The sequence below is a fragment of the Aythya fuligula genome, chromosome 3, assembly GCF_009819795.1.
Source record: "Aythya fuligula isolate bAytFul2 chromosome 3, bAytFul2.pri, whole genome shotgun sequence".
Lineage (NCBI taxonomy): Eukaryota > Metazoa > Chordata > Aves > Anseriformes > Anatidae > Aythya > Aythya fuligula.
In genome coordinates this window covers 79074659-79098560 of record NC_045561.1, presented here as the reverse complement: position 1 = coordinate 79098560, position 23902 = coordinate 79074659, and the positions used below count along the sequence as shown (strand labels likewise).

The 23902-nt window shown below is 41.8% G+C and overlaps 1 protein-coding gene across 4 annotated transcripts in view; it reads left to right on the top strand.

Annotated features, from left to right (window-relative positions):
- The first annotated feature begins 10418 nt into the window (after nucleotides 1-10418).
- The window catches only part of ECHDC1 (ethylmalonyl-CoA decarboxylase 1), a 40764-nt gene continuing 27280 nt past the window's right edge, over nucleotides 10419-23902 (top strand). Inside the window, exons 1-3 of one of the 4 annotated variants that reach the window (XM_032183973.1) lie at nucleotides 10419-10473; nucleotides 16523-16744; nucleotides 22842-22984. In XM_032183973.1, coding sequence (XP_032039864.1) covers nucleotides 16525-16744; nucleotides 22842-22984 — 363 coding nt within the window. In that variant the 5' untranslated portion in view covers nucleotides 10419-10473; nucleotides 16523-16524. Of the gene's footprint in view, nucleotides 10474-11856; nucleotides 11938-16522; nucleotides 16745-19741; nucleotides 19828-22841; nucleotides 22985-23902 lie in introns of those variants that run through there. The other 3 variants (XM_032183974.1, XM_032183975.1, XM_032183976.1) reach the window with 3 other exon arrangements.

Sequence of the window (23902 nt, the reverse complement as noted above, 5' to 3'; positions counted from 1 at the left end):
ACAACTTAAACCCATTCCCCCTTGTCCTGTCACCAGGCATGTGGGAGAACAGACCAACCCCCACCTCACTACAGCCTCCTTTGAGATACCGAAACATGCCACTCTTTCAAACAGCATGGTGAGGTCAAACTGGACCAATACAATTTGTATACACACACACACCTACCAATCTATATAAATAAAACAAAGATTGCTTTCTGATTTCTTCTCTAGGTGGTTCACCATGAAGAAATGCTAGAGAAATTCATCTTGTTTTTCTCATGCAAACCTCAATAAATGGATTTTGCTCTGTGTCATTCAGCCACCCCAAACAGGATGGTACCTGGGTGCTGATATGTCACACAGACTGTGCTCACCTGTCAGCATAAGCTCTGAAGCTGCAAAACTCAGAAACCACATCCACAAAAAAGGACTCCTGCTTCATATCAAAAGTGTTGACCTGCCAACACTGCCTTTGTAAATAGGTTTGATTGTCTCCTGTCTTGGCCAGGCCAAGCAAGCTCTCTGTGCACAGCACCCCACCAGCCTTCTCCCCCTCCTCCTCCTTTTTATTCTTCTGACACTTACCTTCTGTCTTCACAGTATAAACTTGCCATTGTTATTAATGTCTTGCTCCTTGTTCCTTCCTGGCTTTACTTTATAAGGAAAGAAGAGAAAAGCAGCCCCCTCGAAAAGAAAGAAATGTTATTACTACAAGGGGATGAAAGCTTGACTGCTCATGGGTTGCAGTCTGTATAGATTTGCTGCACTCCCCACATTGCTGTCATGTTCCTGGGAGAATCAGGCAAGGCAGTCAACGTCCTTAGACTACCCACATCACATGGGCTGTAAAACCTGGGAAAGTGTGTCAGGAAGCCCCCAATATATAAGGCAGATGACCATATTACAACAATAAAATCCTTCTCTGGGCTCATTCTGCTTGTAGGTGACAGATACGGATACAGCCCTATGATTCAGTGCATATGGGTGTGAGGCTGGTGCCAAAGAGAAGCTACATGTGCCAGAAACAGTGCTAATAGCTGCTGTATCTGACTGCCTGTGTAGGAAAAAACAGAGGCTTCCTTGGTATGAATGGCTATAAGGTACGTGCAGCTACACATATTGGGCAGACCAAGTCCAGAAAGGAACGTTAGAGCACAGGTCAAGGCAGATGAAATGTCAAAAAGATTAGGAATGTTAGGAGTTAGGAATGAGCTCCCAGAGGAGGGTGGAGGGTATGAACTTCAGCAGCACTGTTCTCAAACGCAGAGAAACACTAGTGTAATGCCTCTAATCCACGCTAGTTCAGCACGTGATCATAAGCCTGTAGCCCAAGACGAGATATACTGAGAGATTTTGGTGGTCCTCATTCCTGGGCCTTGCTTCTCTTGCTGCATTGCTGATTAGCTCTGAAGTTATTATGCCATAAATAAGCAATGCATGCAAACTCATGTATGATCAGAGGGCGATGTAATCTGACAATTTGCATTTGCTTACTGAAGCATTAAGGCCAGCAGAAGCAGCCATCTGGCCAGGTGGGCTCTTACAAAAGCATCTTCATGCCTCAAAACTGAAGCAAAAACAGGCAAACCTTCCTTACTGCAGGAGCCAGGAGAAAAAACAGATGCCATAATCAAGTCAGTTATCAAGAAGGGAAGGGGTAGAGGTGGGGAAAAAAGCCATAAAGCAAATTTCTACTCCAGATGATCTGGCTCTCTCCAAGGCTTCCCCCTTGTTATGAGCTACTAGGTCCACCCTTGCTGCTGACCTCTTACAGCACCAGCCACGGTGTCAGGGAGCACTGGAGGCTGTGAGCATTTGTTCCTCTACCAGGCTGTGACATAGCAGCTGCAGGGGCTGGTAGTGGGGATGCCAGCCCCAAATAAACCCCTCCCAGTGAACACCCTTCCCTGTAAAGACAGGGAAGAAGGCGCTTGACCACCAGGATTTCACTGAACCTACAGCACTACAGAAGTACATGCTAACGTGCACTTACCCATACCTCCTCACCCATTTTATAAGCTTCTCTGAATTTCTGGGGTGACATTCTGGGTGCCTGAAAACAAAACTCTTGCAAAGCTGTTGGCCTCTGCTGTAGAAGACATCCTACAGGCTTCTGTTGCCCTGTGCCTCAACCCATTTTTTTCCACCTTTGTCTCGAAGACCTGCATCACATTTAAGGCAGTGCTTTGGACTCCTACTTTGTAGGCAGTTTGGGTGCCAGGTCCCAGGCAGGCTTTTCACCACCTGGCCTTGAGTTGAAGCTAATTCCCTACACAGCACCTTTATGTATGGCCTATATAAAGATTCATTTCTGTTATTTTAGTTTCTTTTTATATATATATATATATATATATATATATATATATATATATATATATATAAAGATTTGATGATGCTCCATCCCTATCTCATCCTGTGTTGATGAGGAAACAACAAAGGGAATACTGCACAGCATGCCAGGTCAGAAGCTGCTGAAATATACATGGACACAAATGTTTGATCATATTTGGTAAATAATAACAGTATCCAGTCTTACAAAATGCTTTATAAAGGATGTCTGCCTAGCTGTTCCTCTCTCATTACGCAGAAGGGGAAGGGAGGTGAATGGAAGGGCAGGAGGCTCCTCTAGCCAGCATCTTTACTGATGGGGAATGCTCGCTTGCTCTCAGCCTGACCCCACTGGCAGAGCATCCCTGCTGTCAGGTCACGTAGCTCCTCTGGCTTCTAGCGAAGCTGCTCCCAGACCCTTGCTCAGCGCTGTGAGCATGCACGTCAGCTCCCATCTAAGCAGACCGACCTAGCCAGCCAGTAACGTCTGGCTAAAAAGTGCAGGCGGAAAAACCACACAAATCTTAACCACTTTCTGAAATAGTGGCACGGTGCCTCATCATCACCTCTGTAGGAGCAGAAAAAATAACTGTCTGCATTGAATGCATTACAAATTATGATTTATTTGTTTGATTCAGCAGTTAAAAGCTTGTAAAATTTGTTATTTTACTATATTACTGGGGGGTGGGGGAGAGAAGGGGAATGTTATTTAAATACCAGAAAGACAGAAAAGCATTCTATGAAGACTAACTTTTTGTTAATAATTTAAATCCAATTTTATTCACATGTATTTGAAAGGCAATAGAGATAGATGATAAAAGTGATGTAATGATCTTTTCATTGCTTTGTGCCGTTCAGGGTAGGCTGATCATATCTTCAGCAGCATCCCAAAATAAAGCTGTCTGAAGGTACAAGCAGATGATGTGCAACCAATGCAAGCAGGGGCAACCCTGCTGCAGTGACACAGATCACATTAATTTAAGCTCAGGCTGACTCCAGCCTGCTAGTTAGCACAGGTTCCCCTAATTACCACTGGTAATCAAGTGATTTGGCTCCCCTGCTAGTTTAGGCCAGCTGGCACTGTGCACCTACCTAGACTGACTTTAGTAAAATATAGATGGACTGCACTGCTAGTGAAAACATAGCACAAATTACGAGGTAACTCAAAGATACTCGTGTGCCTGTGTTATTCAGGTTCAGTGATATTTTGGGCTTAAATTAGCTACTTCCAAAAAGTCAATTAATGGAGATTTCGTATGCTGTTTGTCCAGCTGTTTTCTGTCAACAAGGAGAGATGGGTCAGCACAGGAAGCATCAGTGGCAGAACAGGAGTCATGAAAGGTCTGTTTTGCCTCCAGATCTTTCTGCCTTTGGCTCTAGCTTTGAGTTATGCCACAAGAGCAGTACATTTTAATATTATAAAAAGGGTGATGAGTTAGATTGTTACATGCGTGCAGGATTATGCTTTCATTGGAGGAAAAACGTAGGTGCTGGTTATCTTTGAAGGTTCTAAGAACAGCAGATATGCAAGCTTTTTCTTTTGAAAAACAAACAAACAAAAAATACACCCCCTCCCGAAAAGCAAAACAACAACAACAAAAAACACTAATGTGTAGGTATGAGTTTATTCCTAAATTAACTTATTCAGAGACTTGATCACAGCCAGAACTAGTTCTTTAACACTATTTTAAAAATCTTCATGGGTAACCATGAAATCTCTGAAGTCAGTCAAAAACTTCTTTTTATCAGTTTCCTGGTCTACCACTGCAGTATTTTTAAATATGCTGTGTTTCCGTTCATTGTGGCCTATTACCAGGCAAGCCCTAAGCTGGACAGCATCTCGGCGTAAGGCCTAGCAGCCCCAGTGGGGACGGGGTCATAGGAGCAGGCAGGCTGCTCAGCCTCAGGCCAGCTGAGAGCCTGCTTATTTATCTTTTGAAATATCTCAGCTGCAAAAGCGATACACTTACATAACGTGCCCTTCAGACAAATAAAAACACCTCTGCTTTTAAAGAGAAGTGCTCTGCAGCTCCCGCTGCTGCCTAATTCTCACTGCTACAATTTGCTCTTTATCTATAGAATGTGAAGTATAAAAATATGGTAAGCAAACAGAACGATGGCCAGGCAAGAAGGATGAAAACCAATGAAAAAGCAAATGAAAGTAGGGAACAATGCTGCCTTAAAACAACATCCAATTCTGTTCATTTAGCAGCAACCCCAGCATTGCATCCATCATGTTTTTCCTCCGGAGTGGGAAGATTTTGGGAGAAGCAAGTGCTTGCCTTAGCTCTTGCTGCTACCTGAGATAAAGTTACGAGATCTGGCTACTATGTGGATAAAGTCTTCATCACAAATGAGATTATTTATCATTGTTATGCATCTCCAGCCACGTGCCTCAATGTAGTTCATGCAAATGCCATGGCACTGTTGCAAAAGACAAAAATCTTTCACCAGCTCACTCCGTGGTTGCTGGTGGATGGACCTGAGGCATAGGCATGAAACTGCCAACACCTACCATAATTTCATGCTGCAGCTACAGATAAATACTGCAACTGCTCTTTGGAAATCTTTAATGCACTGCAAGGAGAGAGAGCACGAGGTTTGGCAGGCAGGATGGGCCTGATTCAGCAAAGTGCTTGTGTGTCACTGACATTGACTGGACTACTCAGGGTCTTAATTGCCTTGCTGAACCTGGGCCAGAGAGGAAAAAATGTGAAATGGTTAAGCTGCATGACTCTTTGGCCTGGGAAATTTGGACCTTTTATCGATATGATGATTCTCCCTAATGATTCAGGGTGATTTAGAAAAGCTTCAGAGGAAGCCTCACTTTCTGGCCCTGATATAGCAAACATTTTGGTGCCTGTGTAACATTGTTCATGCAGATAGTGCCATTTGCTTGTTAACAGAAAGACGTATGTTAAGTGCCACAATGGGCTGTTTTGCAGGTTAGAGCTGTGTTTTAGTATCTACAGAGTTTTAGCATTCCTACTGAAGTTATACAACTGCTAGAGACATCTGGAGCTAACATTGAAATATTTTCTATCACAATCTGTGTACATGTGAATATTCTTGTGCCAGAATATCTATTTTAAATTCTCTTTAAAAGAAAGTACAATAAATTCAGTGTTACATTTTCTCTTATTTTTTTCTTTAAATAGTAAATAAGCCCCATCAAATAAAAGTTAACAATTCCAATATCAATGCTAAAATAATGTTTTGTTTCGTTTGTTTTTTTTTTCCTCAGTGGTTAGTGAGAACCCATAAAGGATGGCTGCTTTTGTCCTAATTAATGTCCTCATTTTCAGGAGAGGCTTTTAATTAACAGCTGACATTTAAGCAGCACTACAATGTGCTGTGCAATTATCACCTGGCCTACTTCTATGCAATTCAAAGACTCTTGTAGAAAAAGGTACAATGCCTTTTTTTTTTTTTTTTAGTATGAAATCTTATAGAACACAGTGGCAAGAGACAACTGAGAAAGAGGGAAGAAATAGAGGTGGATCTTCAGAGGGATTTAGGCTGAGCTTTTCCGGTACAATTAACCTGATGCAGTGACTAGCTGCCCCTCAGAGATGCTCACATGGCTCTCAGCTTTTTCTTGGGGCACGTATTTTCTAACCTGTTCCTTCTCCTCAAATTGGCAATACCCTGTCCACCATGGGAGCCAGGTATAAAAACATGACAGAGCTCGTTTGATAGCTCAGCGCTGCTAAAACAGGACAGCCTTCTGCCTGAGGTTTCCTCCTACTTCTTTCCCCTATTTCTGTGTTCCTGAGGGTCACCTGGTAGCAAGCCAGTCTGGTTCTGTTCATTGGCCCTGGGAACAAACCAAACACTAGATGTTGTGCTAAAACAGTTTTCTGCCTGTTGGGTGAGCTCAGCTGGCTCACTGTGCAGTCACCTTCATTCCCAGGAAGGAAGAGAAAGAAGCATGGGACCACCATCCCTCTGTGGGGGTGAGCTGCTAATTCAAGATGTACTGTAAATTAAGCAGTATTGGGAAATAAGCTCTTGTGTAGGAAGGTAAACCCCACACAAGCTTATTTTTGTATGGTATACACTTCATGACAGCAAATTAATGTCCAACAAATGACGGTGCTGGTAAGAGTGAAAGGTGGGACCACACAGCAGGGGCTTGCTGACCCTTTGGCAGCAGCCACACCAGGCCTGTTCTTCTAGTGCTGAGCCATAACCAGACAGAGGTCTTTGCAGAACAAGAACTTGCTTCATCCTGCTTGTTCAAACTGCTCTATACTGCATGTAATAACTTACAGTAGGTATTAATGTTTAAATACATCAATATTTGCTGGGTCACCGAGAGACTGAGCAAACATCAAGCTGTGGCCATGCTGAACCTCTTTCCTTTTCTCTGGCCTAATGGATATTTAATTATGCTACAGCAAGTGAAATAGCTTTTGGCACGAAGGCCTGGGCTGGTCTCCCTTAGCTTCCCTAGAACATGCCAGAGACTGGTGATCAGAGAAACAAGCTCATTTTCTGGGGCAGAAGAGGGCACTCAGCCCTGCTGGGTGATGGTTCCCATGCCACTGTACAACAGGTGGGTACTTCCTTGCAGATGCTTCCTCACCTCTTCTTCCAGCTGTGTCTTGGTGGAGCCAGGTCAGCTCTGCCCACAGGATGGTGACCCTTAAATGGCATGGGTTGACAATGTTGAATCAACACACCATGGTGGGATGGGTATGGAGCTACCCAGAAAGAGCTGAGCCCTTTGTAGACATGCTCAGTGATAGAATCTTAGGTGGGAAGCAGCCCTAGTCTTGAGTGCTGATTGCTTTGGTTCATGAGAGGGACAGGCTGACACACAAGTGACTGATAAGGTTACAGTCCTGAGGTATGCACAGTGACTGTGCTGTTCCCAGCCAGCCCCAGCCCAACGAAATCAAACCAAATTTAACTTGGCATGTGGGGCCGTGTATAGAAAGCTGCAGCAGCTCAGGGGTATTTCAAGTATCTGCAGTGAGGACAGGAGAGACAACTGGGGTGCTAGTCTTGTTAGCCAGTCTGATATGAATTGTCTCTTCCCATGAAGTGAGGCTGTCAAGCACCAATGGGACTTGAGAGCCTCCAGAGTTAGACAGACGCTTGGGGAGGAGAAACAGAGCATCATGATTTTGAGATTTAAATTTGAGAAAGGTTTTAGAAATAGAATGCAGGTACCGAGTCATTTTTGTGGATCTAGTCTCTGGAGTATATGTTAGACCATTGGCCTGTTATTTTTCCAAACAGAGTTGATGACATTTTCATCCCAAAAATTACAGTTAAGAGACTTGTTATGAATTGACCATGGGGTTGTGTGTCAGTTAGTATCTAATAATTCCTAAGATGTAAGCCCCAATCTGTCATTGGTTTGTTCAGTGACTCTGAAAGGAGTTTGTAAAAATAGTACCATGGAGCTTTGTATATATTGGAATTCAATATTTCAGTCTGGCAGCCTTGGATCTGAGAGCAGGGCTTTGTTCTTTTAGCCAGTACACAGCCATCAGCTGTAATGAAGTCGCTTTGGGGTCAGTGATAGGAAACGGGAACATACTCAATAATTCAAGTGATGACCTGGCTCTCCTATGGCAGTACTGGCTTAGCATTACAAGGAGAAAGTGTTATTGAAATCAGTGGGATTGTTTGCATAAATAAGAACAAGAAGCTATTTACAGAATTGTGTGCCTCTCTCTCTCTTTCTTATTGTACATTAAAGCATGCAGGAACTAGTGTCACTGTCCTGCTGGTGGAATTTTCAACACATAAGTAATCAGAGGAGGCTACAATTAGTCTGTTTTCCTCCATTCCTCACTCTGTAGTCTAAATATATCCTTTTCCAATCATCATGTTATACATGGTACAACACAATGACAAGTGAGACAAAGTATGAAACTTAAGGTCAGGTTTGTGCTACTTTCTCTGAGCGCTGCTAGGTGGCAATATGTTCCCTGGAAAACCACGAGCTTCCAACCACCACCACTCTTCTCTGCTTAGGACAGTTAGGACAATGCCTGGACATTGCTTCAACAGAAGAGGATACTGCATTGGAGCAGGACATGCTGAAAGCTGCTTCACTAGTGCAGATTTCTGACTTGGGACTGAGGTTTTACAGTAATAAATACATGACTGAATCCTGCTGGAAGAATCTCTCTTCTGCAAACAAGAGAAAAAAGCCTTTACACTGAAATAAGAGGCAAGCTCACCTCTTGTAATATTTCTATGTATGCTGGGAATGTCATAATAAGGAAAATGAAATTGTCTGTTCTGTGAAGATATTGCCATCTGAGACCAGAATATTTCATATTCTTACAGGATCTCTTAACAATAGAAAATTAGAAATATCTGTTCAGAGTGCAAAGATTTTGTTTTTCCAAATGTATGATTAATTGAAATCCTTTGCATGTTCAATCATAATATTTAATCAACAAGACCGACTTTATGCCATTTGTATTGACAGTTACGTTGAAAAACAGTTTTAATAAAGGTGGAGAAGTATTTCCAAGCATATTTTTTTTTATTCAGGCTACAAATACTTTAAAGTGAGTCATCTTACATATGTATATTAACAAAGACATAGCAATAAAGAGCAGCAGGCTTTTGCATATTGCTTTGAATACACAAAGCAGCTGTGTATTCAAAGTGATCTGCATTGAAACGAGCATTTATTTTCCTCAGTCTAGTTCCTGGTGGGGCAGCACACATCCTTCCAGGAGGTAAAACAAACGGCCAGGGGAAAGACAGGACAGGCAGGGCTGTAACAGTGCCATTTCATGCCAGCTCTAAGTTTACATTGAATCTCCAGGATGAATTACTTTCCATGCATGGACAGCTTGCAGAGTGCTGGTGCCAGTGAGCGGTACCTGATGCTGGGGAGGCAGTGGCCAGGAGCTCTCCTTTCGGTAGCTGCTCACACCTAGAACAACACAAACCAGACATGTGTTAGCGCAGAGTGGGCATTGCTCCTTATGATGGCAGCGCAGGGCCTGTGGCAATAAGCTGCATGAGTGTGGTAGGCAGGCCTGGTGTGGGCAAGGGCTGTGGCCACAGGGGTTGGGACAGCCAAATACACTGACTTAAGTTAAGCCTGGCTGCAGGCAGGGCTCTGGGGGCAGAAGCACGTGTTACGGTGCAAGGTGTCATCCTGGATGGATGGGGACAGGGACACATTAACTTTTTGAATCATAGAATTGTTAAGGTTGGAAAAGACCTTCATGACCATCTGGTCCAACCATCCACCTACCACCAATATCACCCACTAAACCATGTCCCTAAGCACCAGGTCCAACCTTTCCTTGAACATCCCCAGGGACAGTGACTCCACCACCTCTCTGGGCAACCTGTCCAAGTGCCTGACTGCTCTTTCCGAGAAGAAATGTCTCCTCATTTCTAACCTGAACCTCTCCTGGCACAACTTGAAGCCATTCCCTCTGGTCCTATCAGTAGTTACCTGTGAGAAGAGGCTGACCCCCAGCTCCCCACACCTTCCTTTCAGGTAGTTGTAGAGAGCAGTAAGGTCTCCCCTGTGCCTCCTTTTCTCCAGACTGAACAACCCCAGTTCCCTCAGCCGCTCCTCACAGGACTTGTGCTCCAGGCCCTTCTCCAGCTTCATAGCCCTTCTCTGGATAAGATTCCAGGACCTTGATGTCCTTCTTGTAGTGAGGGGCCCAAAGCTGAACACAGTACTCGAGGTGTGGCCACACCAGAGCAGAGTACAGGGGGACAATCACCTACTGCTCCTGCTGGCTGCACTATCCCTGATATGAGCCAGGATGCTGTTGGCCTTCTTGGCCACCTGGGCACACTGCCGGCTCATGTCCAGGGGAGCATCCACCAACACCCCCAGATCCTTTTCCTCTGCACAGCTTTCCAGCCCCTCTGCCCCAAGCCTGTAGCGCTGCACGGTGCTGTTGTGCCAGCACTTAGCCATGCTGAACCTCATCCCACTGGCCTCTGCCCGCCACACCGGCTTGGGCCGAAACTCAGGTTTTTTGGCTGAAAACCCAGCTTCCAGCTGTGCACACTACTACTGGAGGAGACACAACCCAATTACCCTAGCAGCAGCGGTCCCTGGCAGCGCGGTGGTGGTTCCCGGCGGGGCCGCTTTCTCCGCAGCACCGCCCTGCCGGGGGAAGGGGCACTGCTGGAACCGGGCCGGGCTGCGGGCAGGTCGGTGCCTGCCTCCCCCGGGGGACGGGGACAGGGACAGGGACGGGGCTGAGCGGGGCTGCGGCGGCGCCTTGGGGCGCAGGGGGGCGCAGGGGCTCGGGGCGGCCGCGGCGGGCAGCACGGGGCCGGGTGCCCGTGTCGGGGCTGTCAGGGCGGCGCGGTCCCGCATAGCGGGCGGCAGGGAGGCTCTGCTGGGGAAGGGGTTTCACCCCTGGGAGCCTGCTTTGCTCGCCACGCAGGGTGGCTGCTGGCTAAAACGTGTGTGTGTGTCCTGCCACAGAGCCGCCCCGCCGTCCTGGTAGTGCCCCGTGTCACTGCAGCGGGCTGGGGGGTGACACCGCTGCTGTCCCCGCTGCTGTTTTTTGGCTACAAAACTTCGCGTCGTTTTCAAGGCGTATCGGGGAAAGTATCATAAGAGGTGACGGCCAGGATGAATTCACCGCTTTGCTTTTTGTGGGTCAGGATTTGGTGACTGGGAGGCAAGCAGTGAGCTGGTTGGGGTCATTTGCGATCCTGTGGGGTGGCGCGTCTGCTCCCCGTAAAGGTGTCCAAAACACACCTAGCGGACAGTGAGCTTTGCATGAACTTAAAGTGATTTTTTTTCATGCTGATATACAAACAGACCTCTTTAGACCAATGCATTAGCAATGAGGTGTCTGTGTGCTTTCTGCAGAAGATAACAGGTTCTTGCTCTCACCCTCTGCTGTGAAACTCGGTTCCTGTGCTCATTGTGGGACCAGAACCAAACGTCATTGGGTAGTGTCGTGTGTATTTATGGAAGGGCTTCTTTTGTCAGCTGTTTTACGTCCTTGAAGGCCGTTATTTTTCACTAGATTTGGGTAACTTTCTGTGTGATTTGTTTACTAAATCTTAAAAATAATTGAAGCATGACTAAAAGGGAAAATAATTGGTTAGGAACAGAGAGAGACGATTTAAATCTAAAATTTAGCACGCAGGGACTAAGCAGAGAACAAATGGTTTAGAAACCACACACCATCCCAAAAAGTGATCTGTTCAGAAACAAAGAAAAAACAAGGAAAAAAAGAGGTAGAAGCTGAAAAGAGAAAAAAACATAAAAGCAACTGTAAAAGAAAAGAGGTGTAAAGGGTAAACCATATTAAAACTAAAATCACCGACAATGTTTTTTTGTAACTTGCAATGTTAAAAATCTTTTTCCAAAACTTATTTCATGGTGTGTGGTTTGAAGCATCTTCAGTTAGTTTATTTGGATGTCTCACATCTTGTTCTCTCAGTTCTGGACAGGTAAACATCGTTTCTAATGCTGAAAAGTGGAAATTGGGAGGCCCAAACTGCTTGTTCTCTGAATATATTATAATGGCTAAAAAAAAGTCCTTTCTAATTCTAGGTACTTCTAAAGTCTGATTTTAGAGGAATTGCAAAGCTCTTTAAGGATCTTCACACTGAACTGCAGAGATTATTGATCCTGCCTAATTTGGCTATGATGTAGGTACCAGCAATGATGTACTAAAAGTTTGAACAAGTTTCAGCAGGTTTGAGAGCAAGTTTTGTGCCTCTGATCCCTCGGCCTGCATAAGATCTGCTCACTGCTTTCTTCCAGTTGAAGTAAAGCCAGCTGGAGAGGTGTCTGCCCTCAGGTTGCCTCGGCTGGTAGTTGTTGGAATGGGAAGAACCTGCCAGGTAAAGTGTTTAAGTTCGCCTGGCCATGCATCGCTGAAGGAAACAGGACTGATGCATAAGCAGATGAGATAGGTAGATGGAGGGCTCTGTAACCTTCAGGTGAGGGGTGCTGACAAGCATCTGGCATCAGCGGCCTGCTCAGCCAGTGCTCGGGTGATACCTCCTGCCTTCACCTTTCTTGTGTTGGAAGCCAGGGTCTGGGGACTCCTCTTCACTATGAGGCCCATGCCCTTGTCTTGGTTTCTCATCCAGGCTGGCCCTCTTTGCAGTTTCTGAATTCCATCGCCACCTCCAACACTAGAATTTCTTTTTTTTCTTTTCCTCCAACACTCACCAGCCTGCTGTCCCAGGTTTCAGTCAGCTGGTGTTAACGATTATCACTCACTTTCAACCTACCTATTTTGTACAGATGGACTATTTTCATGCTTTGGTTGTGTTTCCCCTTTGCTCTGCTCTTTTGTCTGCTTTCGTGCAGACATTGAGGCAGTTGTGCTGGTCCTCAGCGTTGGCTCACCACTTGCCTTCCATTTGGTAGTCAGTCACCCTCACAGAGGGAACCCAGTGCAGCACCCATCAGTCACCCTCACTGTTCCCTAGCACAGATAGATGCCTTTGACAGTGACTGGTAACACACACGCATGGTTAAGCTGTGAATCATCTCACGATCATCATCAGTATACATTTTTCTATCCCTTTCTCCACACCCTGCCTTCACACTTCTGTGCTTGTCACTGAAATTACAGCTGCTGGAGGTCAGTGTCAGGTCAAGTTCCCCAGTGTTTCTTGACCTGTCAGCTGCCTTTAACACATTTGGCAGTATCTTATATTTTTCTTTCTAATTGTTCTTTTATTATGCAATTTGAATATTTTCTTCTCCCTGATATTTTTTAAGGACTTTATAATTTGTCCTTTTTTTTTTTTTTTTTTTTTTTTTTTTTCCTGCTGCACTTTATCTCAGGATACCTTTATCCAAAACCAGAAACTCAGCTGATGTCTCTTTGCAGGTGATGCACAGGTCTATGTCTTCACTTCACACCTGTCACTTCCTGACCCAAAAGAAAGAGCAGCCTTATTTCTCTGATATATCACGGCCAGTCATTGTAAGCTGCTTGGTGATAGCACGTCCCTGCATCCTTTCTCCCCCTTTTCTTCTTCCCTGATTTGTGTCAGTAATTCAGACACTATCTTGGAGTTGGAGTTTTCCCTGCTTGCGTATTTTAACTTGTAGATTATTTCTGTGTAGCTGCTCTGTAGCGCAGCTTTTCTTGTTTGAGCATGCAGCTCAAATGTCTGCCTGAGTTCCCAGAATCCAGTTCTCTGGTTTATCTTAGTTTTGACCATCCAGGAGGTTGCTGTGTGTATCCTTTAACCATTGCTCTGGCCAGTCATCTTTATGCTCTCTGGCAATTGCAGCTGGCAATACTGACTAAGGTTGCTGTTTTATACAGTGTGTTTTAAAAGAAAAATTAGGGTTGCAATAGAACAGTGGTTTTTGGCAAGGACAGGTATGCTTGGTTGAGAGTTGGGGCGTATTGTTTTCCCAAGGAATCTGCCTACTAGAGATGGAATATCGATGCCGATATTTTCTCTATTTTATTTTTATATTAATTTGAGAACTGAATTCTAACTAGGCAGTTACCAAAAGTGTTCAGAAGGCCTCTGATATATATGCATACACAGAAAATGTGTAACTGTCTACATTTACAGGTGTATATATGGCACCTTCACATCATGTATCATTCCTTTGATACTGAGCTGTTGACTTCCAACATGTGTCCATGTTAACCCATAATCTTCTAGCCCATGTGAAAGTGTATTAAAAAAAAATCAATTGAGTACCATATGGGATTGAAACTGTTGCTTTATATAAGAGGTACAAAACTTGGGTACTGATGTAACTAAAGATTGGATATCACGAGCTGTACATTCCACATACTATTTGCTTATCTGTTCCTTGCTACCAGCAATACATTAGCAGTTTTCAAAATTCAAAAGATGCAAATTGTCCATATTGTTCATTATTCCTATACTGTCGGAAATCTGGTCATTATAAAAGCTATGCATAAATTCTGTGCGCTACTGATGTTAATGGGTATAGCATGTCAGACTAAGATTTCATTTTAATGTATCTAAATAGACAATTATTTTATGTTAAGCTGAAAATTTTAGTACAATATCTCTTGGCTTGTCCTACAACATTGTGCTGGTTACAGCAACAGCTATCTCTTGCATTCCTTTCACTTGCAGTACAAAAACTCAGTCTCAGTCATGCTGTGGGTTGCTCCATACTTACTGAAATTTTGAGTGTTGTTTGTCAGAGATCAGCAAAAATTCCTTTAGTCTGAGAGCAGTGAAGCTTAAACCTCATGCTTTTCCTCAGTGGTTAGCTTTTTCTAACTGAGCTGTTAAAAATAATCCTGTATTTATTAAAAAAGTAGTGGGTACTGACCGGCACTGTAAGAGATGGATTTTAAAAAGTAATTCAATGATAATACCTTGCATGAGTCATTAATCATGAGTCACGATCAGCAGGCAATGATGTCCAATTTGTTTTCTAATCCAGCACTTGCTGATGCTCTTTATTGCCATAGTGATAATATTAAAGAGCTGTTAATGCATATAACCACACAGTTAAAGATGACAGACTCTTTTTTTGGTGGAATGAAATTTCCATATCTTAAAGCTGTTTTGCTCTATACATTTTTTGACAAGTAAAATCTAGGTAGTATAAAAATGATCAAACAGATATAATTTGGCAAGGGGTTAGGTTAAGAACAGACTTTTTTTTTTTTTTTTTCTTTTCTATCAAGCCAATCATTGTGGTTTCCTAGAGAATTAAGTCTCATCTTTCTTCTTATGAGGATTGGGGAGGCTTTGTATTCATTAAAAATTGGAAACTAATTGCTCTGTGTTGAATCAGGCATAGTGCAAGCTGCATTTTGCAGCAAGAGCCTGCACCTATCCATGCTTTTAGCGTTCGTTCTCTCCTGGCCAAAAATTAGTAGCTGGGTGGGAGATTTTATTGCATGAATGTATGTTGGGGAATAAAGATTTAGAGCAACAGCTTGCTTTCAGTGCTTTGTGCGGATTGCCATAAGTCAAAGTTGAGTGAATTAAATAAATTTGTTACTTTATTCCCTTATGCTCTTTTATTTATTTATTTAGTGTTCTGGCACCTTGCTGTACTAGATGACATGAGAAAATGGAAGACGTTTTCTCTTTGAGAGCCTGAATATCAGAAAAAGAATTTGGCTAAGAAATTGCCTTTGGATATATGTTTCCACTATTTAAAAAAAAATAAATTAAAAGCAATTTTAAAAGCTTTGAAGGATGATAGCTGAAATGTTGCAGATATTTGAATGTTCATAGATACAGAGCAGTAGGTTGATGTTAAATATGAGCTAATTGATTTTGTTTTCAATCAGATTTTAACTTTATTAAATTTTAATTAAAAAAGATAAATAATAATATTTTTAATGACTTCCTTGTTATGTCCTGGTGCACGTGGTTACTTTGTAGAGTGGAAATAGTGGAGGAATGAGCCGTGGGTATTCTGGTACACAAAAGTAGACTACCAATATTATGTAGCTGTGTAGAAAGCAAGGGCAATACTCCATTTATAATACTGCTCTACACTTTTCCTCCTTTGGGATACTGCATAGGTTCTGGTGCCCTGTGTCTGAGTGAGGTCAATTCCAAGAGATACTGGAATGACTGAGAAAACATACGGTGGCTTCTAGGGGCTAGGCAATCTAACCAGTTTTAAGATGGGATGTAATAAATAGGTTAATGGAATTAGATGATAGGGAATTGACCTGAAGGTGGGAAAGATCTTTGGTTCCTAATTTTTTTAGTTCTTCAGTACTTCTCCCAGGAACATATTATTGTAATAGTTGCTTACAGAAAAACAGGAAGTCCTCTTCCTGAAAGCTAGAGGTTTCAGTAGGATTTCTTCTCCAACACAGATGCGGGGTTTTTGTGCATGTTTTGTTTGTTTGTTTTGGAGGGGAAGAGGGTTGGAAGATTAGTACAGAATACGTTGGTCTAATGGAATATGCAAGTATTTTACTGCATTTCTTGAGCCTCTTCTGTGTTCTGTACCCAAATAGTTTGGGGTAATTTTTACAAGAAAAGGTTTTAAAAGATGGTAATTTCTGTCTTAACTGCTAAAATCACTGCATAAAACTCAAGCTGTTAACTTTGTGGGAGTAGTTTCGAACTAAGATTTTTGTGAATACAGTCTGTAATGAGCAAATTTTTGTAGACTTCTGTGATGCCATCCTCTTCATATTAGTTTCTGCTGTCCTGCTTCTCTTTCTTTCAGAAAGAAAACTGAGCTGGATCAGCTGGATCTCAAAGCAAAAATTTCCTTTTTTTTTTTTTTTTCCAGAAATGGCAGTTTCTCTATGCAAAAAAATATTTCAGACTGCAAAGAAGAGGATAATACAGCAGAGAAGGGTATCACTGTATAATGTTGCGCATGGCTATGAGGAAGAATTGATAAAGAAGAAACTTCAGCAGTTTGCTGGTGGATCCATCAACCTTTCCAAAGAAGATAATGGCATTGGAATACTTACCGTGAACAACCCGCAGCTAATGAATGCCTTCACAGGTATTAATTAGTTAACAGAAATGAGAATCTGGTTTTTGTGTTTGTTTTTGATCCCCCCCACCCCCCTTCAGTTAGTTCTTCTATGGTTTTGCATAAACAAAGTGAAAAGCTGTGCCTTACCATTCCTTAACTAAAAGAAATATTGGATTTTTAACCAGAGGTGTGGTAAAATTCCCTCTTCTTCATGGTACTTTTGCCCTAAACATCGTAGATGCAAGAAGTTCCTAATGACATAAAGAATGTCTTGCAGAACGTACCTCTCCTCTTTTTTTTTTTTTTTTTTTTTTTTTTCCAGTGAGGACCATTCTGCTGCTGTGCTTTTTCTTATTTCTTCTTTTGTTTTGCCTCTACTGCTCTGGAACTATGTGGTATTTTTATGGGGATGGGAAAATACGATCTTTGTTTTGTAGATGGTGTAGAAAGGGCCAGTTTATTATGTTGTTCTTTACCTCAAATCTTCCCTCTAACTTAAGCTTCTGCAATTTGGTATTTTCTAGTTTCCCAGACTGACTTCCATTTCTTCTTCACTTGTCTTGTACCTTAAATACTGATGTTTGTGAAAGGCCTGATGAGTTGGGTATTCTCAGGTGTTGCAGATGAGGAATCTTCTTAAGTATTGTCCAGTGTAAAAGCGTATAGTTATCAAAACCAAGTGCTATATTTTACTAGTCTTGAACAATGAGAAGCTTTTGATCTCCAAGATATGTATATTTGCTCTCTCTCTTTAACTGTCTAGCAATATTCCAACTTATTCAATTCTTTTCAGACATAAGTGGCACACGTTCAGGGTCTACATGTGCCTGAACTTGAGCTGTTTGCAAGCCTGTAAGAATGCCTTTATCTCTTAATATTCTGAAATGGATGCATTTGTCATCTTGTTGATTTCTTTTTTGCTGTTCTCTTTTCCTGCCCAGTTCTCACTGTTCCTTTGCTGTCAGCAAATAAGTTTGCAACACACTAGCAAAGCATAGAGCTGTTTACATGGAGAATGTCCACAAATGATTGTTAGCTGAAAGGAAGAAAACCTAACAGAATAACAGAATTTGTGGTAATTCACCCAGATGTCTCTGCAGTTGCTCTTTTGTTTCTTCTTAAAAGCTCATGTGTAAAATCATTGCATAACATGAGAAGTTTAGTTAAAAGACATTAGCATGGAGATTGTCTTTCTGAATACTTCCCTGTCAGCATACATGTTATTATACAATCATAATTACACTACTGTTTGCTCTTTTTCTACAGGTTGTTTTGTTTTTTTCTTTTTTTTTTTTTTTTTTTTTTGACTTAAAATAGAGCTGTGCAAACTACAGTTTATGGGCTGGGTGTTCATAGCTTTTTTGTTGTTTTGTTTGGAAGAATCATGAGAAGTGAGCAATAAAAGAGGAAGGACAGATAAAGCCCAGCCTGCTATGGGGATCAGATGTAATGGAAGTCAAGTTGCTGAAACCAAACCTAGAGCAGAGCAGGCCGAGGGGAGGCCTCATGGCGCACGAGGGGAGCGGAGGGGCAGGCGCCGAGCTCTGCTCTCTGGGGACAGTGACTGGACCTGAGGGAACGGCATGGAGCTGAGACAGGGGAGGGTCAGGCTGGGGGTTAGGGAAAGGTTCTGCACCCAGAGGGTGGTCAGGCACTGGGACAGGCTCCCCAGGGCAGTGGTCACGGCCTCAGGCGTGCTGGAGTTCAAGCAACGTTTGGACAATGCTTCCAGACACATGGTCTGATTTTTGGGTGGTCCTGTGTGGAGCCAGGAGTTGGACGCAGTGATCCTTGTGGGTCCCTTCCAACTCAGGATATTCTGTGATTTTATGATTCTAAACTTTGAACTTACAACCGTGTTCCATGTTTTCTGGGTGCTTGAAGGGAGGGTCTCAGAACTGATTTCCAGAAGTGCTGAGCAGTCACAACTGCTGTTTAGGCCACTGTTAGCTGTGCTTTGACTATACTGAGTGCTGTACAACGCTATTGTGCTGAAATCATATCAGACCTCTCAAATTGGACACTCAAAATTAGCAGGTATTTTCTCTCTGGCTTAGTTGGTGGTCTGTAATGTTATAAGACTGCTGTGAAAATAAATTATTAGTGAATGTGAATGACTTCAGTGTTCTAGTAGCAAACAGAAGCTACAAAAAACTAAGAGGAAATTAATAGTTGTGTCTCTGTTGCAGACCCTGATTAGCATACAGCAAATGATCCATGGGACCAGACAGTTCTGTTTTATAGGAGTGTGTAGAGCCCTCTAGAGAGCAGTACCCCATTTCGCTAGGTAATAGCCACAGAAATTTGCTCTGGAAAATCTTACAGTGGCAGTTTAGGAGATAACTGCTTTTTTTCACTGTGCACCTCTGCTACAGATTTTTTTGTTGTTGCAGCAAGGAGAGTAGAAGCAGAGTCATGTTGGCTCCTTGGCCAAAACAAGTGATGGTATGGTACGTTAATTTACAATGCTCTTCACTTCAGTTTAACATCATTGTCTGTAATCCATAGGTGCTGAGGAACTAGCAAGCACTTGATCTTTTTCCATTTGCTGTGTATTGAGTAATACCCTTCAGGGGAAGTGTGGAAAGGAATAGGATGTACAGCCCTTAAATTGCTCCAGCAAGACCTGGTTAACTTCATTTGCCAGAGCCTGTGAAATACCCTACCTCAAAGAAATTCTGTTAATGTTGTGTCTCAGAGCTTCTCAAGAGTGGCAGATATGAATTTATATGTACATATACGCTTCCTTTAGAAAGCTGCAAAACATCATTAAACTGCTCAGAGAAATTCCATTTGCCAGGCATTTACTTTGCACAGCAGCTTTTTATCTCAGAGGAATTATGTTTGTTCAAAGCTTGAGCAACTCATGGAACTGAAAGCAGAACAAAATTGTTGGCAAATTGCTAATGGGCAATGTGGAAGTTGTTATGCCTTTTTTCTCTTCTTAATTGGAATCTGATAGCCACCTGTTTGAAATGGTCTCTTTGGAAACAAATGCTAATAATGTCAGTTTAAGCCTGGTGGAACCAATTTCAGCAACCCAACCTCTTGCTGAACTAAAGCTGAACTTTATTTAAAAGAGAAGGAGGCCAGCCTGCAAGAACTAGAAGGTAATGACGATAAACTTATTTTCTAGAATTATAATATAGAATCTAGAATAATTTCTTGTTATTTCTAAATAAAAAGCTATTTATTCTTAGTTAACAATTAATATACAAACAGATGAAATATTGCAAGTACCTTCAGTGCTGTGAGGAGCATGAACTTACTGGTATCGTATGTTGAAGGACCAAGACTGGCAGAACGAGGATTTGCTTTACTGTTGTGTCCTCATCATTGTATCAGACATCCTATGATGTGTCTGTTGGTGAAATAATAATTCAGTGTTGTCAGTGTACATGGTAATGGAGGGAATCCTCTGCCAGGGAGAGGGGGCAGGTGCTCACCTCTTTCTCTTGTTCCACCCGCTGTTGCATGCGGCTGGCTCATACAGTCCCTTTTTATAAGCTCAGTTTTTTGGTTACCTAGATTTTTGGTTCATAATACTCTCTGGAAAGACTCTTCACTACCTCACTGCTTTCATTATTAAAAGCACCACAAACAGTGGTTGTGCTATGTCTTGGCTCTGGCAAAACTTTGATGCCAGTCCAAATACCTTTCATGTAAGAAACTTGAGAAATACACAAAAAGCAAAATGTGTGGTGTTGAAGCACACCTATTTAAAGAACTGTTTGCAGGAAAGACATTGAATATGCTGTCAGGCTGGGAAAGCATTTCAAGTGAAGATCCGTGGAAGCCTCTGCTAGCCTAGTTCTGCTCAGTATTTTCATTCTTATCTTGGGTGATGAATAGAAAGTGAACTGCTGAAATTATCAGATGACCCAGGATTGGAAGAACTTGCAAGAAGGTTATTTGGAGCAGGGGAGTGGAATTCAAAGTGAAGTTGCTTAAGTGCTACAAAGAGCTCAAGATCAAAAAGGTGAAATTCAGTGAAAACAGATGTAATCTGCAACACACAAATAGCCTGAGCAAATTATAAAAGCAAATGGAAAGGAACTGGTAAAAGTGCAGTTCTGGTATATAGTATGCCATTAAAAAAAATAAAAATCGTTCTGGTATATAATATTTAATGTGCACTTCTTGCTTTCCTCAGGAGCATGGTCTTAGCTATTTCAGTGGCTGAGACCAAACCAAGCTGGAGGTCCTTTATAAAGCATTTGTTCTTGGCCTGGTGCTGGGATGCATACTTCATAAGGAACTGCAAGGAAAACAAGTAGGAAGAAAAAAATCTCAGGATGTTAGGATGGCTGCTAACAGGCAGTTTTAGGCCAGGAAATGTTCACTGTACATTCAGTGAAATGTGTGTAGGGTCAAAAAAATAAGAGACTTGGAAAAAAATGAAAGATTCCTTGAGATATTAATCTAAAGGTCATTTACATCTGAAGAAGGTAGGTCTGTCCATGTACATCCTCATCTAAGGAGGGTAGAGCTTAAAGCATCATCATCCTGTAGTTATGCTGCATTTTAAAATTACTTTGTATAAATATTTTTCTCTTAAGAACATATGAGAGTCCTTCAGAGGGGAAGAGCTTTAAGTTAATGTGGGTATGCTCAGTTGGTGTGGACAAGGAGTAATGGCTTCAAACTAAAGGAGGGTGGATTTAGATGAAATTTAAGGAAGAAATTCTTCACTCAGAGGGTGGTGAGGCACTGGCATAGGTTGCCCAGAGAAGTTTCAAGAAGTGTTTTGACAAGCTCTCAGATACATGGTCTTATTTTTATACATATATATATAGATAGATATATAAATTTTTTTTTGGGTGGCCCTCTGGGGACCCAGGAGTTGGATTAGATGATCCTTGTGAGTCTCTTCCAATTTGGATATTCTATAATGTGAAGTAGATTGAAAACAGAGATCTGTAAATGGATGAGAAAATGTTTCTTGCTAAGGAGTGAATACTTTTGGATGTCAGATGTTAATTCACACCTCAGTGTTATGCAATAAAAGATGAAAAGAATCACGGGCATGGGCTGTTGCAGTAATTGTTCGAATTCCATATATAGTTGATGAAGAAAGGTAGGTGTTGTCAGAGGTCTCTGGAAGTAAAGCCTGCCAATGCGAGTTCAGGCAGTTGCTTTGGGCAGTACGTAAAACGAGTTTTCACTGAACAAACTAGATTCTACTCTCAGCAACTCATGACGAAATGTCTGAAGTGTCCAAGCCTCTCAATTCCACATTTTAAATGTGAGCTCTACATAGCTGTCTCACAGCACTGATAATTTTCTTCCCTTCATCCTTTTTTCCAGTTTCTTTAGAGCAGAAATAAAATAACCCAAAAAAGTCTGTTGTGTAACACCAGGGATTAGCACAGTTATAACCGTCTGTAGTATGAGAAAGCTCTTAAGTGAACATGTGAGAATATTTGAAGTAAAAAGACGGTACTATTTAATCCATACATTTGAAGCCTAGGACGTACTTTGTAAAGACAGCTTTTCTAGACAGTTACCAGGGAGGGAATAGAAGATGTTTCAGAGAAATTTCCTTTTTTATTGTTCTTTTAAAAAAGTTATTTTACTTCAATTTTTAAATCTATTTCTAGATTTCTAGACTAGATGTCCAGTCTAAATCTGGACGCTTCTAAATGCCATTGGCCTTCAACACTGTTTGCTCTGCAGCCTTTTCTTTTTTTTTTTTTTTTTTTTTTTTTAATATATTTACATTTGAATATGCAGAGTGAAATGTCAGTGACATGAAAAGATGGACATGATGGACATGACTAGATGGACTGATTTGGATAGACACAAGAAGTTAATGTGTCCTGAATTTATGCAATTATAAACAAGAATAAATCAGGTAGAATTTATGCTTATGCCACTTGAATTTTTTGTTTTGTTTTGGTGAGTGTAATGCAAGTTGCAGAATACTCATCAGAATTTCAGTAAGTACATTTTTGGATTAAAAACATGTCAGTGCTGGGCAGGGATTTAAGGTGATTCTTTCCCTTGTGTTTTTAAGCCTATCACATCTTAATGATAACTTGATTTTGGTAGTGAAGAATGTAGTGTAAAACATGCTGCTTATAGTCATTTTGTTCTAAGCGTTGCTTCTCGTTTCTCGTAACAGGCACTATGATGCTAGAGCTCCAGGAGAAGGTAGCTGAACTGGAAAACTGGAAGGATGGCAAAGGCCTTATCATCTGTGGTGCAGGAAATACTTTTTGTTCAGGATCTGATTTGAATACTGTCAAAGCAATACCCAACAGCCAGGCAAGTAGTGATACAAAGTTTTGGGAGAAAAATGAGCTTTTTGATATTCAGAGATCCCTATCAGACAGAGGTGTTTCACTGTGTTTATGCTGCAATTTTACATGCAAAGCACATGGTTTAAAATATGCTGGCAACCACTTTAAGCCATGGCTTAAGTGTCACTGTAATTGATTCGTAACTCTGAATTCCTACATGACTTATTCTTTTTAGCCTTTTCTTTTAAAAATCTCATTTTGGTTTCTCAGAACAGTATATGGTGCATTTACACATAAAATAACCCATGCTTCAGTAGTTTGACCTTTAAAAGCAAAGACAAGTAATCACTTCTTATATATTCTCAAGTCAAAAACAAACTTAAGCAGCATGGCTGCTATTACAAGGAGGTTTCAATTTTGTCAACACTGTGTCTGGACCTGAATAAAATGGAAGAACAAATGTAACTCTTGTCCAGTTGAGCTTTGGCAATGATCTCTTAGTCCAGTTAGAGGAGTCATCTGTAATTTGGGGGTTGAAGAGCTTTTAGTAATGACAGAAATCACTTCTATTTTATTCAACCAATTGGCTGGATGGATGTGGTATTTGTCATAATCTGCAATATGGTCTGCCTTTCCATCTGGTGCAGGAAAGGCAAAATAATGGCCAAGAACATTGAAGGATTTTTGTGCCTTTGAGTGGCTTCTCCTCTTCTTCCTCCTTCTCCTCTTCCTCTCATGTTCAGCTATTCCTAACCCTGAAACGAACCCAGATACCCTACCTGTTCTTTGTTGGTGAGCACTAATGTTAGGATGACCAAATCACGGCAGGCAAATTAATAGTGGTATTGTTAAAGAAAAATGTTTTCTTTCTGCCCTTGTAAACCTGGTTCCCAAGAACAATATCCTCATTCTGGAGTGAAACTTGAAAAGCTGGCTATCTGAA